Source organism: Chrysochloris asiatica, unplaced genomic scaffold (assembly GCF_000296735.1).
Source record: "Chrysochloris asiatica unplaced genomic scaffold, ChrAsi1.0 scaffold00074, whole genome shotgun sequence".
NCBI lineage: Eukaryota > Metazoa > Chordata > Mammalia > Afrosoricida > Chrysochloridae > Chrysochloris > Chrysochloris asiatica.
In genome coordinates, this window is record NW_006408592.1 from 5,473,763 (window position 1) to 5,491,214 (window position 17,452).

At 37.9% G+C, this 17,452-nt stretch overlaps 1 protein-coding gene across 1 annotated transcript in view; it reads left to right on the forward strand.

The window, feature by feature from the left end:
- DLG2 (discs, large homolog 2 (Drosophila)) overlaps nt 1-16,481 on the forward strand; it is a 1,151,973-nt gene extending 1,135,492 nt beyond the window's left edge. Inside the window, exons 20-23 of the mRNA XM_006864974.1 lie at nt 915-1,087; nt 4,791-4,900; nt 10,744-10,835; nt 16,375-16,481. Of these exons, the coding sequence (XP_006865036.1) occupies nt 915-1,087; nt 4,791-4,900; nt 10,744-10,835; nt 16,375-16,481 (482 nt within the window). The remainder of the gene's footprint in view (nt 1-914; nt 1,088-4,790; nt 4,901-10,743; nt 10,836-16,374) is intronic.
- The last annotated feature ends 971 nt before the right edge of the window (nt 16,482-17,452 follow it).

A 17,452-nucleotide genomic window follows, 5' to 3' on the forward strand; every position in this document is an offset into this window, starting at 1 on the left:
TTCTTGTAGTAATCAGTCAGTCTGCTTATATTGTTTTGTATTTTTTCCTGTTGATCTTTTTTTCAAGAAGTATCTTCTGTTCTTCTAGCCGCTCCAGGCTGGTCTGCCCATCCTTTCAAGTGGAAATTTCCCACCTCTGAAGATTCTGGATGCTGTTCAGGATTCCACCAATAGTCTTATGTTTGTTTTACATATTTTTTATCTCTTAGTATATTTACAATAGCTGTATTCTTGAGGGAATCCTGGTGTCACGCTGTAGGAAAAGCACTCGACCCCAAGATCAGTATGAACCACAAGGTCAGCGGTTCAAATTCACCAGCTACTCCTTGGAAACACTATACAGGGTCACTGTAAGTTAGAATTGACTCAACAGTACTTAACAACAACAAATGTTCTCGAGAGTCTGAACTTTATTTTTCTTTATAGAATATTACATTTCCGTTATTGAAGGCAGATATGCTTGTTCTAGTTGTAACTTTTTTCCGTTTGTTAGAGTAACCCTACTCCTGAAATGTGGCCTTTTCTAAGATCTCAAGCAAATGCCCAATTCTGGATGATCAGAATTACATGTCTCTTAGCACTGTACCACTTGGCAGAACCTCCTTTTGGTAATGGCCCCTAGTCAGAGAGGCGGGGTGAATGCAGAGCTCTGTTGATGAGTTTCTCTCTTCTCAAGGACCACAGTCTTGCACTGTCTGTTGTTTGGTGCCTGCAAATAGTTGTTTTGTGCAGTTTTGTAGTTTTTATAGTGGGAGGGTAAGACTAGTGGTACTCATTATTATATCCAAACCAGAAATCCTTCATATTACATATTTTTAAATACCTGTATTGAGGGTGTGGTTGGAAAATAGGCAAAAAGGATGGGAGAACTGTTGAGCATAAATGCATCTTGATTTGTTTCTTGTCTTATAAAGATACTACGAGGCCAAAGCGAGACTACGAAGTGGATGGCAGAGATTATCACTTTGTTATTTCCAGAGAACAAATGGAGAAAGATATCCAAGAGCACAAGTTTATAGAAGCCGGCCAGTACAATGACAACTTATATGGAACCAGTGTACAGTCTGTGAGATTTGTAGCAGAAAGGGTATGTTCACCAACCTTCTTACGTCTCCCTTAAAAAAGATTCTGAGCTGGCAAACTGCATTTAAGTTCACCATTCTTTACTAATTTCAGTTGTACATTTTTATTATATATTCTTTGAAGACATGGAAGTGCAGAGTCACCTTAGGGCAAGATCCTTAATCATTGTTCTAGTACCAATAATTTATGTTGGTAGATTTGGGAGAAGACAGAATGTCTATATATATCTAAAGACAATTAACAGCTTGAAGTTAATGAGGATTTACTTTGTCCTTCATTTACCTATCGGAGCCTCTAGTAAACAGCTTTGAATTGGTTAAGGAAGGTTGTATTTTTTCTTAATGTTTATACCATTGTCTCATTTCCTTTTGTTCGAAGGAGTTACTTTTTATCTCTCTGTAAACTTGAGATCTTCATTGTGGGAAAAAAGATAAATGAGGAAGACAGTTACTCGGCCAACTGATTGGAAGCAGTTCTTATTTGTACCCATTCCATACCACCTAAGCAGGGATCAATGTTCTGGAATAGTTTGACTAAAATAGGTGTCAGCTCTTCTCTGAATATTTGGTAGAATTCACCAGTAAAGTTATCTGGGCCTGGACTTCATCCTTACAATTGTTGTTATTTGTGAAGCCATTGTTACTGCCACTGTGTCAATCCATCTCATTGGGGGTCTTCTTTGCAATGACCCTCCTTTTCACTAAGTATGAGGTGTTTCTCCAGGAACTGGTCCCTCCTGACAATGTGTCCAAAGTACCAGAGACAAAGTCTTGCTATATTAGCTTCTAAAGAGCATTCTGGCTGTACTTTTCCCAAGACAGATATGTTTGTTCTTCTGACAATACATGGCACTTTCATTTTGCTTCACCAATAACATAATTCAAATGAATCAATTATTCTGCAGTTTTCTATATTTGTTGTCCAACTTTCACATGCATATGTTGTTGTTGTTATGTGCCGTGGAGTCGGTTCTGACTCATAGCACCCTACACAGGGTTTCCAAGGCTGTAAATCTTTCCAGGAACAGAAAGCCTCATCATTCTCCTGCAGAACAGCTGGTAGTTTCAAACTGCTGGCCTTGTGATTTGCAACCCACTTTATAACCATTACACTACCAGAGCTCCTTCATATGCACATGCATATGAGGCAATTGAAAATATCATGGCTTGGTGTGAGATACACCTGATTCCTCAAAGTGATTTCTCTGCTCTTGAACACTTTCAAGAGGTCATTTGCAGCAGATTTGTTTAGTGAAATACATCCTTTACATCTCTTTAATACTGACACTATGAGTATTGATTGTGGAGCCAAGCAAAATGACGTCTTTGATAACTTTAATCTTTTCTACATTTATTGTGATGTTATTTATTGGCTCAATTTTGAAGATGTTCATTTTCTTTACATGGAGTTATAATCCCTACTGAAGGCGCTCAAAAGTTAAAGGCTATCAAGTATATCGATATTGTTTTTATTGAGAGCGTCCATGATAATTGCATCTTCTCTACTCTTTGAACATATAGATACAGACTTAATTAACTAGAAATGTTCTAGCTAGTAAGTAACACAGTACTTAAACATTTTATATAGCTGTTGCTCTTCACAGATAGCAAACTTGGCGATAAGGGTTTGAATCATCTCGTGTTTCTCATTTAGAATTAAGGTATTCATTGGACTCTTCATTTTCATATGACTAATCTAGATAAGTTTTTATTCCCTGTGGTTGATTTCAGATTGCTCTATCTGTATAATACGCTTTTTTCTCTTCTTGTTATAAGTTTTTCTAGCCTCAGTATAATGAGGCCAATTCTCTCCAGGAGGTAGAATATGATTTGGCAAATGTATCTACTTGTCCAGAAATACTTTTAAGTAGCTCCTTGCTTTGAGCACTTATTGCAGTAGAAGCCAAGTTTAATGAAGTGTGCTGACAGAACTTAACAACAACAATAATATAATAGGGCTTTATTTGTTAACAAACAAGAAATTTACATACTCTGTGAATGTCTTTCATAGCATATATTTATCCATATATTATTTTGGGGTCTGTCCTCTCCTAGACTGAGCATATTGAACCCCCCTCCAAAAAAATATCCAAACCCAATGTCATAGGGTCAGTTTCAACTCATACAGACCCTGTAGGACACAGTAGAACTGCTCACTGGGGTTTCCAAGACTGTAGCTATTTACGGAATCAGACTACCTCATCTTTTTACCACATAGAAGCTGGTAGGTTTGAACCACCAATCTTGCAGTTAGCATCCCAATGCATAATTTGCTGCACTACCCAGGACCCTTATATATGAAGGGTTGTTGTTGTTGTTGTTGTTAAGTGCTACTGAATCAATTCTGATTCATAGTGACACCATATAGGGTTTCCAAGGAACAGCTGGTAAGCTTGAACTGTGGCCTTGCAGTTCAAACCAACCTTGCTGTCCAGTGTATTAAACCTCAGCACCATACCAGGACTCCATATTGAGGGTTGTTGTTATTGTTAAGTGCTATCAAGTTGGTTCTCACCCATAACAACCCTGTATAGGGTTCTGAGGAGTGACTGGTAAGCTTGAACTGTCATCCTTGCGGTTAAACCGACTTTGCAGTCTAGCAAATTAACCTCCAGTGCTACACCAAGACTCCATATTGAGGATTGTTACTGTTGTTGTTAAAGTGCCGCCGAGTCAGTTCCAACCCATAGCGACCCTGTACATGGTTTCCAAGGCTGTAAATCTTTACGGGAGCAGAAAGCCTTATCTTTCTCCCATGGAGCGGCTGATAGTTTCGAACTGCTGATCTTAAGGTTCGCAGCCCAATTTGTAACCACTATGCTACCAGAGCTCCTTGGGGGTAGGGAACATATAAACACTAGGCCAATATTTGACCCAACAGATCTGTGTTGGAGGAAGTATAGCCAGAGTGCTCCTTGGAGGCCAAGATGGCCAAACTTCGTCTCGCATACTTCAGACATATTGTCAGGAGGGACCAGTCACTGGAGAAGGATAGCATGTTTGGTAAGGTGTAGGGTCAGAGAAAAAGAGGAAGACCCCCAGCGAGATGGATTGGCAAATGGGCAGTACCAGTGGACTCAAGTGTGGTAACAATTGTGAGGTTGGCCCAGGATAGAGCAGTGTCTCGTTCTGTTGTGCATAGGGTCACTATGACTCGGCACTGACTCAATGGCACCTAACAATAACAACGTTTGTGATCTATGAGCATCATGAGAATGAACGTGGTTAAGTTACAGATGGCTATGGCTACGTGTCTTCTTTGTGCAATACACCATTCTCTAATGAAGCTATTGGAGTCTTGGTACGACACTATAGGATCAGCACTGGACTGAATTTGAACAAGGTTGGCAGTTCAAACCCACCAAGTTTGCTGCTCAGAAACCCTATAAAGGGTAGCTATGAGTAGGAACAGACTTGACAGCACTTAACAACCACAACAACAATGAAACTATAGCTATTAAAACTAAGTTAAGTAATACAGCATATGTGAAATGCCTAGCACTGTGGCACACACTTCATAAGGGTGTAATAAATAAATAGTTATTGCAAACATCAGTGATGCCCTTGGATATCAGCTTTTATTTATGCTTTATAATGATTCATTCTGGCATTCCGAACCTTCCCTTTAAAAAAAAAAAAAAGATCCTCTTTTGGTTATATTTTAACCCTTTCTTCTGGATTAACTTTTTCTTTTTCTCTTTCTACCAGGGCAAACACTGTATACTTGACGTATCAGGAAATGCTATCAAGCGGTTACAAGTTGCCCAGCTCTATCCCATTGCCATCTTCATTAAGCCCAGGTCACTGGAACCTCTGATGTAAGTAGAGAGCTCTGGAGGCCTTCATCTTATACTCTGTCCCAAATTGCACAGCAAATTATTAACAACTCCATGTCACAAATACTTATAAATGGAAAGAAACACCATAGTTGCTTTTCAAACATTTCCCCCCAGAAGATAAATTGTTACAGAGATATTCTGAACCAGCAGAAACATATCAATAATTCAGAATGTCTTCACAGGATTCTTTGATGTATACTTTTTTACATTTTCATAATTTTGTTTTGTTTTGGAAAGGTGGATTGGCTTAATTGGTATTTTGTTGTTGTTATTTTAGCATGTTTCATTGGCATTTTTGCTTTGTTCTATGAAAGAATTCTGATATCTCTTAATTAAATTCCACATATGCAAACTACTCTCCTTGAGAGAAAGAGCCCTGATAGTGCTGTAGGATAAGCACTGGACTGATAACTACAAAGTTGGCAGTTCAAACACATTAGCCACTCCACAAGAGAAAGATGAGGGTCTCTGTTCCTATAAAGATTTACATTAGAAACTCTATACCACACCACTAGGAGTCAAAAAGCAACTCTATAGCAGTGGGTTTGGTGGTCGTTAGGAGAATTTTCTGAGCATCACACAGTTGTTGTTAAGTGCCCTTGAGTCAGTTACCACTTATAGTGACCTGTAGAGTTTCCTAGTAGAAGCTGGTGAGTTTGAACCGCTAACCTTGTGGTTCAAACCGACCTTGTAATGCAGTGCATTATCCTGCAGGGACACACCAGGACTCCAGTAGTAAAACAGATATAATTTAAACCAATAGCTTCATACCTATGTTTATTTATGAACAACAGAAAAATACATGGCTGGTTTTTTTCTTAAGAATCTTTTGTAGTTTTCAAAGAGTTGTTAACTACCTCCCTTCGAAAGTCAGTGACCAACAATATTTATAAACAGACATTTGTGATCTGCCTGTAAAGTAACAGACATTTAATAGAAATTGTTGGCACTGTTTGGTAGACAATTCCATATAAGATTGAGATTGTAGCAGTCACAGAGACAGATGAACCAAAAGGCTAAAATCAAAAACTTAAAAATCGGTCAGATTGGATCCACTTCTTTGCTCATCCACTTATTAGTAACATGACACTGAGAAAGTTGCTTGACTTCGCCAACATTCAGTTCCTCATCTTTAAAGTCGGTACATAGATAGTAGGCATCTCTCCAAGCTAGTGTCAGGGTTAAACAACAAGCTCTTCGTACCGTCTTTGGCACACAGTAAGCTCTCAGTAGTAGTGGCACCAACAGTTAATGTGCTTGGCTGCTCATGAAAAGGTTGATGGTTCAGATCTACCCAGATTGTGACCCCCAGCAACCCTACATAGGATTTCTGAGACTGTAAAACTTTATGGGAGCAGACAGTATCATGTATTAAATTTCCTCCCATGTAAGATACGGCATTAAGCATTGTACAAACTAAGAATCACAAATGTCATTATATAAAACTGATTTGAACACTGTATCAAGCCACATAAATATCAATAGTTAATATTAGCATTAATAAGAACAGAAAAATCACCCTTAGCGCATGAAAATAGCATCTTAAACTGCATTTTAGAAACAGAAAACAAAAAATTAGTTTTCACATCATAAACATGGAGTGAAATGAATAGCATAGCTTCCCAAGGCCTTTGGAAGACCAGCAGTGACACATTGTGTTAGTATGATATTAGAAGCTGTTGCCATCTGGCTTTCAGTAAGAGAAGGTCTACTTCCTTCCGCAACTATGAAGTGACTTATTTAGTTTTGCCTTAAGACACTGCCGCAGCCACTTATCACCAGTGAAAATTAAATGTCCTGAAGACTAAATTCTGCAGTGAGGATGATGAATCTGAACTAATTTGCTACAGTCATATTCATGGGTCTCGAGCACAGTGATAGTGACATTCAGACCAGTGTGACATTAGTCAGTGCTGTTTATTTACTTTCTACTTCACTCTTTTCTGAGGATTTTCCTTCAGAAGTGATGCCGGCATGAATTTCTCATTCCCTAGAAGGAGTGAATGTTAGGTCAGCTAGAACAAAAGTATGGTGACTCTCACATTTAGACACTGATACACCATTACACACATTACTTCTCATGTGCATTATATATACCGAATCACAGACCTCATTAACATAGGCGTAGCTGATTCTTCAAAGAAACAGAAAATCTAGGATATGTAGGAAATTGTACCACCACATGACTTCAGACTTCCCCATGATGATGCGAAAGTTTCCTGGCCTTCTTCATTTTGTTGCACCAAATCTGCGTCTATTCTTTTGTTCCCTTGCTACCCTGTGCTACTTTATCATCAACTATATTATAATTATGTTTGTCTAGCTTCCCATTCATAATTCACTTACTAATTCAACAAATAGATGTCAAATCAGGCTCCATGCCACATGCTGATGAACAAGTCAAGGTCTCTGCCCTCAAACAACTTATAACATAGGTTATGAAACAAAGCAAACTCATATGAGAGGGAAAAACCCTATACTAAGCCATTAGTGCAATAAGCTCAAATGCAATTCAAATAAGATAGAGGGCAGCTTGAACTGGGGAAGCCAAAGAAAACCCAGGAGCTACATGATATCTTGAAATCTGGAGCACAACACTGTATTTCTCGGAAGAACATCCTTTGGTTTAACCAACATCTTCCACACTAGGAGTGACATCCAGTCACAGCTTGTCTACAGCTGTTTGGAAGAAAAAGTCTACACACTGTCCCTCAAGAAAAATTTAACTCTGTTTCAGTAACAAGAAATCAGGAAATTCCTTCGTTTTGTCGCAGCTTTCAGCATTGTGCCCAGGACCATGTGTTTTGTTTTTGTTTTCTCCAAACCAGAGTCTGCTTGGAAAGATACTAAGTTTTGTTATAGTGGGAAGTCTGTCTGGCTAAGAGTGAGTTAAAATATAAAACAAAATTAAAACCTTTAGTTCGAACACTAGATTTACAATGTACAGTCTCAGGCAAGAAAATATTGGGAAGATAAAATAAATTTTATTTAGCAAGTGCAATTTGTTTGGCAGGGACAATGTTAACATCTGGAGGACACGGGAGCATAAATCTGTCGTAGTTAGAAATCAGTTGATTAGTCTACTCTCAATTTTCCTCTCATTTTGATTTGTCCTTGTCTTCATTTCCTAGAACTGCCATAATAAAACACCAAAACATGGGCGACGTCAAAGAACAGAATTTTATTTACTCACAGTTCTAGAGGCTATTATCAAAAATTAGGATATCAGCCATTTTGATTTCTTTGAGGACTCTGAGAGAGGAATGGTACCAAATCTGTCTCCTAGCTTCCGTCTCTGATGGCAACTTTGGCACCCCTTTGCTACCCATAAAGGGCTCCTCACATGCCTTCTTAGCCTGTGTACCTGCGAGACTGTCTCTTTTTATAAAGCACCACCCAAAAAGGAAGAGGTGTGTTGGCTCCTCTTAGGATAAGCACTAAGCTAAAAACCGTACGGTTGGTGGTTCAAACCCACCAGCTGTTCCATTGGAGAAAGATAAGATTTTCTGCTCCCACAATGATTTACTAGCCTCAGAATCTCATACAGGGTTGCTATGAGTTGGAACTGACTTGATGGCACTTAACAACAACAACTCAGAAGGGATTAGAGCTAGGACCCACCCCCCTCCAGTAGGATTTAACTGATAGTGTCTTCAAAGCAAGATCTTATTTCTCTAAACAGGGTCATATTCATGGGCCCAGAGGTTGGGACATCAACATATCTTTTTGGGAACACAGTCCATTTCAGTTCGTAAGATGAATTTTTGTTTTTGCAGAATGTGCCCTTGGGTTGTTTAAATGATTATATAATGTATTCCTGAGTGTTTCTGTGTACATCCCCTCCCCCCTCCAAAAAAAACAAACAAACCAGGGAATGGAAGCAAATACTGTTGAATGATGATGCACAGAGGAGATTGTAATCATTGCAGTGGAATGATGGTGTAAACCAATGGTCTCCCATGTAAACTATCACTCAGTTCACAATAAAAACTTAAAAAAAAAAAGAAAGAAAGAAAGAAACCTTAGGTAATTGATTTGAGACTTCTTGTTTTGTAATACTTGTTTAAGTATTTGCAGTATTTTTTTTTATCTAAAGTTTGCTTTGCTTAGGTTTATTTAAAAAAAAAAAAAAAAGAAAAGAAAAAGGAAACAACTAAATTGTGTTTAAGTAATCTTACAGTGATTTGATGGAGTCCTTGTGTGGCACTGTAAGATAAGCACTGGACAGCTAATCTCAAGATTGATGGATCAAACCCACCAGCCACTCCTTGGAAACCCTATACAGGGTCGCTATGAGTTAGAACCAACTCAAGGGCACACAACAACAATGATCTGATAAGCACAGGGGCAATTTTCGCAGTTTGTGATCTTCCCAAACATGTTGTTGTTCAGTGCCGTTGAGTTGGTACCAACTCATAGTGACCCTATGCACAACAGAACGAAACACTGCCCGATCCTGGGCTAACCTCACAATTGTTGCCACGCTTGACTAACAGTAAAATAAATGAAGTTATACATGAGCTGGAAGCAGATAGGCCAAAGTACTTCCAACCATGAGAGTAAAAGTTTTATCAACCTACCTGAGCTTCTGTTTTTTCATATATGCAAAAGATGGAAAAGATGCCATCTTTCTTTATAAAGTTGTAGGAGGCTTAACTGACTTCAGGTATTCCCAGAATGACTCAGAATAAGAACTCAGGATTATCTGTGTGAATTCCTATCACTTGACCAGTAACTTGTATATAATTAATAGTAGATAATGGCTGACAAAATGACAGAAAGGAAGGGACAGAGTCCCGGGACTAATTCATTTACAATATCTTTTCTTATCAGAACACAAAGTAGGCATCAGTGATTCTTTCTTAAGGAGCCACTATTTGACATTAGTTGTTTGTAGTCTCTTTGAAACTATTTTGATCCCTGTGCTTTTGATTAATCTCCTTTAGAAGATCTTTGAGATAATTGATTTATTATAAAAACAGGAAGTTCAAGGTTTTTGTGGAATTGACATACCTTGCTGTTTGTAGACGTTGAGTAGGGAGAGCTGTAGAATGCCTTTTCAGGCTAGAAGACACGCACGCCTTAGAAGTTAAGCAGCATGTCCCATTTTCTGTAATTCTTTGGAACAACTTTCTATGATTCTTCACTCCCCATATTTCCTGATACACACTGAAGATGGACAGCAGTCCTCAGGAAGGACTGGAAAGTTGAAAAATCAAAGCATTTTGCAGGGCTGGGAACAGTCAAATCTAGTTCTCTCAGATGTGATCAGGGCCCTGTAGGCTGGGATACACCTTCTCCATCTCTTATCGCTCTGATCTCCCCTGAAAGAGTCTATTAAATTCTACATTCAGTAGTTAAAAGAAGTTGAGACTACAGCAAAACCCATGCCAAAAAGGTCAGGAAGGTTAAAATTTGGAAATTGAACAGGTAAAGGAAGTAGAACTGTTTTTTCTAAAGATGACTCAAGGGACACATGGTTACTTTACTTAAATATCCTGAGGTCTTTCATGGACAAAGGAAGTTTATTCCTACTCCATGTGACAACAGGGACCAATGATTAGAAACCGTAAAGATAGATTATTCCTGAATCCAATATGGAACCAAGAGACAGCCAAATGAGAGTGAACTCCCTCATAAGGAGTCAATGCTGCTGAAATTATCCCCAGCAAAGAAGAGTGCTGAATGAAGGCCAGGAACTTGCTGCTAAACTTTCCATATATATCCTGTGAAAGTCATTTTTGCTGTGTATTTCAGCTTTTGGGGATTTGATATATTATTCTTTTTGTGTTCCAACTAATACCAGACCCTCATTTTCCCAGGGAGATGAATAAGCGTCTAACAGAAGAGCAAGCCAAGAAAACCTATGATCGAGCAATTAAGTTAGAGCAAGAATTTGGTGAATATTTTACAGGTAAGTTCACTTACCCTTGTATTGTCAAAAAGGAAGGTGAATTGTCTCACACTTAGAAAGGAAATGATTCTGAGCTTGGTAGACCTTGGGTCCTCAAACCTCCTTGTAAGATTCCCTGCTATCTATTTCATAGGCAGGGAGTCTCCCTCTATTTCATCCATGTGATTCAGAATTCTGGGGTTAGATGCAGCCAGGTTTCCCACTGATTCTATCAAACTACTTCCTGTGTCATAAAATCAGAAGAACTGAATGGTACTTTGTTACCATTACTGAGCAGTTTGATCAAAGATTCTGTAGACTAATCCTGATCAAAGTGGGGAAAATGGAGAACAGAAAAAAAATCTCATGGAATCCAAAATTTCTGGAGTCAAGGGTGCAAATGAACCACTAAAATTGTTGCCTTGAGATAATCTTTAAACCTTAAATCAAAAATATTCTTGAAGTCTTCAAAAGACTAAATAGTAATTTAGCTTAACTAGTCATCACTGTCTGCCTTGAGCATTCTGTTCATTTGAGAATTATCTACATGGGATCAAAGTGACAAGAGCAACTCAAAAGATTAGATAGGAGCCATTGGGGGGCAGTGAGTTTATGTTAAAAGGGGAAGTAACAATGCAGAACAAGAAGGTGCTCCCCAACTTGAAGACTATAATCAATATTCACTGTATATGTTGAAATCATTAGATCAGTGTATGTCTTGTTGTACATATTCTCAACAACAACAGAATTTTTTTTTTAAAGGAAGAGAACAAAAAACAAATAAAAATAGAAGGCACTGAACTGTCTCCCTTTATTAAGGAGTATTTGAGGCATTTACATCTAGTTAAACTATCTCCTGTGTGGCACTGTGGAATAATGCACTGGACCTTAAGGTCAACTGTTCAAATTCACCCGTCACTCCTCGACAGCACTTAGCAGCAATGAAAGCATTATAAAACTTGAAAAAGGAGGCGCTGAAGCTGAAAGTGGGCAGATGCTCTTGAGCAACTCTCTTAGGACCTCTATTCTCTGCTTAAGCGTCTTATAGGTCTGTCCCTCACTGGCTGTAGAGGAATGCTACACTTGAAACATTTCCCTGTGTTTCTATTCCATGGGCAGCCTCAGTGCAAAAGTATTTTTCACATTTTTAAATATTTATTGGAAACAAAGTTTGAGGAATAGAGGAAAGTTTTATTCTAGTGGCTGTCCTGAATTCTCTACTCATATGTACTTTCACTGGACACTGCTTAAATCCAGAAAATAATCAAACTTTACAGAACTTGTGTTACAACAGAATATACATGATTTAAAACAAGAACTTTTGTCTGATACTGTAGTTATGTGAAAATTAGTTTTCTGGTTTTTTTTTTTTTTTTTAATCTTATTCAGGATATGCAAAGAGCCAGTGACTTAGTACTTTGTAAGTATATTGAATCAGGTGCTGTAAAGTTTCTATCAATACCAAAAATATGAATTATGTTTTATGCAAGTATGAGGATGCTTCAAAAAGTTTGTGGAAAAATTACATTATCTTATAATTCAATTTTTCCATGAAGTTTTTGAAGCCCCTTCGTATAATCAGCCTTGTTATTAGATCTGTTGACAAAGAAATTTTTTCTCAAAGGTGATATAAAGTACTTAAGCCTATTTGAGTTACTTGGTGTTTGAGGCAATCACAATTTAGTCTGTTTGTTTATATTTCCACCAATTTTAGTTTCTTGTAAGTACTTACCATATTCTCAATATGCATCAACCTATTTGGCAAAATCTCAATTTACCAGATTTCTTGAAGAATAAATGAAGTTTTCCTATTGAAATCTGTTTGAAATTGTGATCAAATAGCAAATTGAGCAGGTCTATGATCCTGACCCTCCCATATGAACACCAAGAAAAGCAATAAAAAATATGTATTCAGCCCTGTAAGAACTCTGAAAGGTAGGAAAATAATGACAGCAAGGGATCACAAATTCATACCAGGATGAATTTTAAACAGTAGGAAAACCACTTCAATATCCTTGCCTCTTCAGTTCTTGCTGCAACATGTCCTAAGCTGACCCATGACTCTACTATGCATTAAAAAGAGCCCTCTTCAGTTCTTGCTGCAACATGTCCTAAGCTGACCCATGACTCTACTATGCATTAAAAAGAGCCCAGTTCTCTGGTCCAGAACTAAATAGGACAGATGTTGCTAGCAGATGGTGCAGAGTATACACCCTGACCAGCCTGAAGGATTAGATCCTTGGTGTGGTCTACATCAGAGCTCTCACAGAGCATCAGTGGAAAAGGTGTGCAAAGACTGAAGGTTGTGCCAGCTTATGGACAGAGTGATCTTTCCTGACCCATTGAAAAACTTTCTGAAGGACTGAAAGCTTGGTCACAAAGTAGGGAAGGCAGGAAAGGACAAAGACTGCAGGCTGTGCCTGTCTGAGGGAGAACTGATCAGTGAAACTTTTCTTATTGATTTGAGAGATTCCTGGATGACTAAAGCCTTGCTCTGGCAAAGATCAGCACTCTCACAGAGCTGTGAAGTGAGCCGTGAACAATGAGTAAAGACTAAGACTTTCTTACAGATATTAATGCTTTTTAAAGCATCTTCTGTGAGGGAGAAGGGACTCAGAAGGTTTACAGAGAAACTGGAAAAGACAGCCAATTCCAAAGAACAAAATGAAGAAAGAGGAACCGTTCTGTAGTTGCTCAGATCATGAACAGATTAGAAAAATAAAATGTAACAATACTGTTATTGTTGTTAAGTGCCATTGAGTCATTTCCAACTCATATTGACCCTGTGTGGGGTTTCCAAGGAGCAGCTGATGGATTTGAACTGCTGACCTTGTGGTTCGCAGTCCAGTGCTTATCCTACAGCTCAACACAAGGAGTCCACAACAATACTAAACATGCTCAAATAACTAAAGGAAAATATGAACAACGAACTAAAGGGAATCAAAAAGGTGATGTATGAACAAAACAAAAATATAAATAAAGTGATGTTGTTGGTAAGTGTCATCAAGTTGGTTCCAACTCATAGCAATCCTTATAAAGTTCCCAAGGAGCAGCTGGTGAGTTTGAATGGTTGGCCTTGCGGTTATCAGTCCGGTGGCTATCCCACAGCACTGCACCAGATGCTGTCAAAAGAAATGAAACAAATACTGCAGCTCAAAGATCCAATAACTGAACTAAGAAACTCTTTGTAAGGGATTAACAGAAAATTTAAGTGGCCCAAAAAAAGAATCAGTAAACTAAAGGATAAGGCAATAGAAATGGAATCTTAAAAATAACCAAGGAAAGGATCAAGAGTACTGAGCATGTTGTTACTGTGTACTATTGAATCAGTTCTGACTCATGGCAACGTTATTGGACAGAGTAGAAAAGACCCATTTTCTACCCATTTCCAAGGCTATAATCTTTACAGAAACAGACTAAAACATCCTTCACCCATGGAGCACTGGCTGGTAGGTTACAATTAATGAGCTTTTCATTAGCAGTCAAGTGCTTAACTTCTGTGCCACTAGGGCTCCTAATGGAAATACAGGACATCAAGCAAACAAACCTTCACATCATCAGAATCCCAGAAGGAGAATAAAGAGAGAAAGAGACAGAAAAAATGATACAAAAGCTTTCCAAATCTGACAAAGCACACGAACCTACAAATCCAATAAGGACAGTGAACTCTAAGTAAAACCAACTCAAACTCAAAGATCTGGAGACACATTATAACCAAGCTCTCTAACACTAAAAGTAGAGAGAATTCTGAAGGCAGCAAGAGAAAAGTGAATTGATACATACTAGGGAATCAGATGAAGTACTAGTGTCACCTCAGAAACTGTGGAGGCCAAAAGACAGTGAACTAACTAACATATTGCAGGTGCTGGAAAAAAAAAAAAAAAGGTGTCAACCAACAATACTAACCAAGAGTAAGGTAGAAGTGATATTCAAGAAAGAAGATGAAAGTAAGACATACCCAGATTTTAAAAAAAGTCTGAAAGAGTTTATTACCATTAGACCTGCACTACAAGAAATGCTAAAGAAGTCCTCCAGATGAAATAACAACAAATAACATGATCTAATGTTACACTATCTACAAGATAGTTCCAAAGACACAAATATATTGAAAGGATGGAAAAAATCATGACTGCAAATAGAAACTCCAGTAGAGTTTGGTGGCAATTTCACTATCAGACAAAATAGACTTTCAGTCAAAGTCAGTTATATGAGACTAAAAATGACAGTTGTTATGTGCCATCCGACCCTATATAATGTTAAAAGGGCAAATTCATTTAGAATATGTGACAATTTCATAAATATGCTATTCACTTGACATTAGAGTCTGAAAATACAAGGAGGCATCAAAAGTTCATAAAAATAGACTGAAAAACTAATGGAATTTTTTCATGAACTTCTTGAAGCTCCCTCATATATACAGTAATCACAGACAGAATTGAAGGGAGAAACAGAATGTCCTACAATAATAACTTCAAAACAAACTTTTCAACAGTCAACAGAACATCTAGTAAGAGGTTCAATAAAGAAATAGAGGATTTGGTGAATGCTATTAGATTCCTGGTATGGTGCTGTGGGATGCAGCTCTGGACCACAGGTTGGTTTTAACCACAAGTTCTGTGATTCAAACTCACCAGCCACTCCTTGGAAACCCTATATAGTTTTACTATAATTTGGAACCAAGTCCATGGCACCTAACAACAACGGAAAAGTTCAATATCATCTGCCAAAACAAGGGCAGGGACAGACTGGAACAGACCATCAATTGTTCATATGCAAGTACAGGTTGAAGCTAAAGAAAATTAAAACAAGTTCATATGAACCAAAATATGACATTAAATGTATCCCACCTCAATTTAGAGACCATCTCAAGAACAGATTTGATTCATTAGACACTAATCACCAAAGACCATAAGAGTTGCAGGATGACATTAAGAACATCATAAAAGTATGGCAAATGTCTTATTACATGTATTTATACAAACACTAAAGTTTCCTCCAAGACGTTTACTGTTTTACTGTATCAAACATACCTAAATTTCTCCATATGCCATGAAGGTATGATAGAAAACATAAGACCAGCTTCTTTGATACACAAACAATTTTCATTCTGAAGATGGATTAATTGTCTCCTTCAGAGTAGACACACATAAAATAAATAAATGAGTGACTCATTGCCTAGAACTACAGACAGGCATGTATATAGTGTAAAACCTAGAAGGTATGTATTACAGATGCAGAGTATGCAGTAAAAGCATTTTAAACATAGCTAATGTGGACTCACTGGACTGCAAACCACAAGGTTGCCTGTTCAAAGTCACCAACTACTATTTGTAAACCCTGTACAAGGTCGCTATGAGTCAGAACCGACTTGACAGCATTTAACAACAACAGCAACAATGTGAAGTTGGTGATGTGAATTTTCTGCTCTTTCTTAGAAGTTATAAAGAATATTTAACTTCTTGTTTTTCATGGCTTGAGCTTCTGCTGTGTGTGAGCATTGATTGTTCTTCACCACCCAGAAAATGATTCCTAACTTGGAGTATGCTTGCTTTTTTAACAGCTATTGTCCAAGGAGACACCTTAGAAGATATATATAACCAATGCAAGCTTGTTATTGAAGAGCAGTCTGGGCCTTTCATCTGGATTCCCTCAAAGGAAAAGTTATAAATTAGCTACTGCACCTCTGACAACGACTGAAGAGCATTTAGAAGAACAAAATATATATACTATACTACTTGGAGGCTTTTATGTTTTTGTTGCATTTTATGTTTTTGCAGTCAATGTGAATTCTTATGAATGTACAACACAAACTGTGTGAAGCCATGAAGGAAACAGAGGGGCCAAAGGGTGGGACAGAAAAGACATTGCAGTATGCAGGAAGGCTTTGGTTTGCTCAAAGTGCCAGGTGTAGGGATGAACCTCTGACAGGCTTTCTGCCCAAGAGATGGGCAGCCTCCTCACCCCAGCAGATGTCCAGTGCTGATTTAGCTGCTGAGCTCTCTATGTTTTTTGCTTTAAAGAAAAGTTGCCAGCACTTGAACCTCACCAACCTTCCCATTACCCACATCTGTAATTGGTACACTTCGAATTTTATAACTATGCACATCCTTTGATTTCTTAACAAGAAAAAGAAAGAAAGAAGTAAAAAAAAGAAAGGAGTACCTTTGGAGACGGCATACTATCAGGGAAAGATAAGTGTAGTTTCTTTGACTGCCATCTGCAAAGATTAGCATTTCATAAAATTCGCAAGAGTATGGAGGACTGCCCTTACGTAGTAAGAGCAGGAGAATCTGCCTGGGATTAGTTTTGATTGTTGATTGTCTATTTTGCCATTTATAAGCTGAAAGAAGGTACTAAAGATGAGAATAATTTATACAATAAAAAAATATATTAAATGTATAAAAATGAATTTCTATAGGTTAAAAAAAGTTTTGTGAAATATTTTGTAAAGATGAATTACCTGAGACTAAAAGGAATGCACTCTCAGCAGATGATCAAATTTCAGACCTGAACGTTGTACTCTCCCTTTTGTTGCCAATGATTAAGAACACCCAAGTTCCTTCCAAAGTCTGACAAAGACTTCTCCTTCATTCTCCTCCCATGATCTCCCTTCCACACTTAGTGATACACTCTTACGG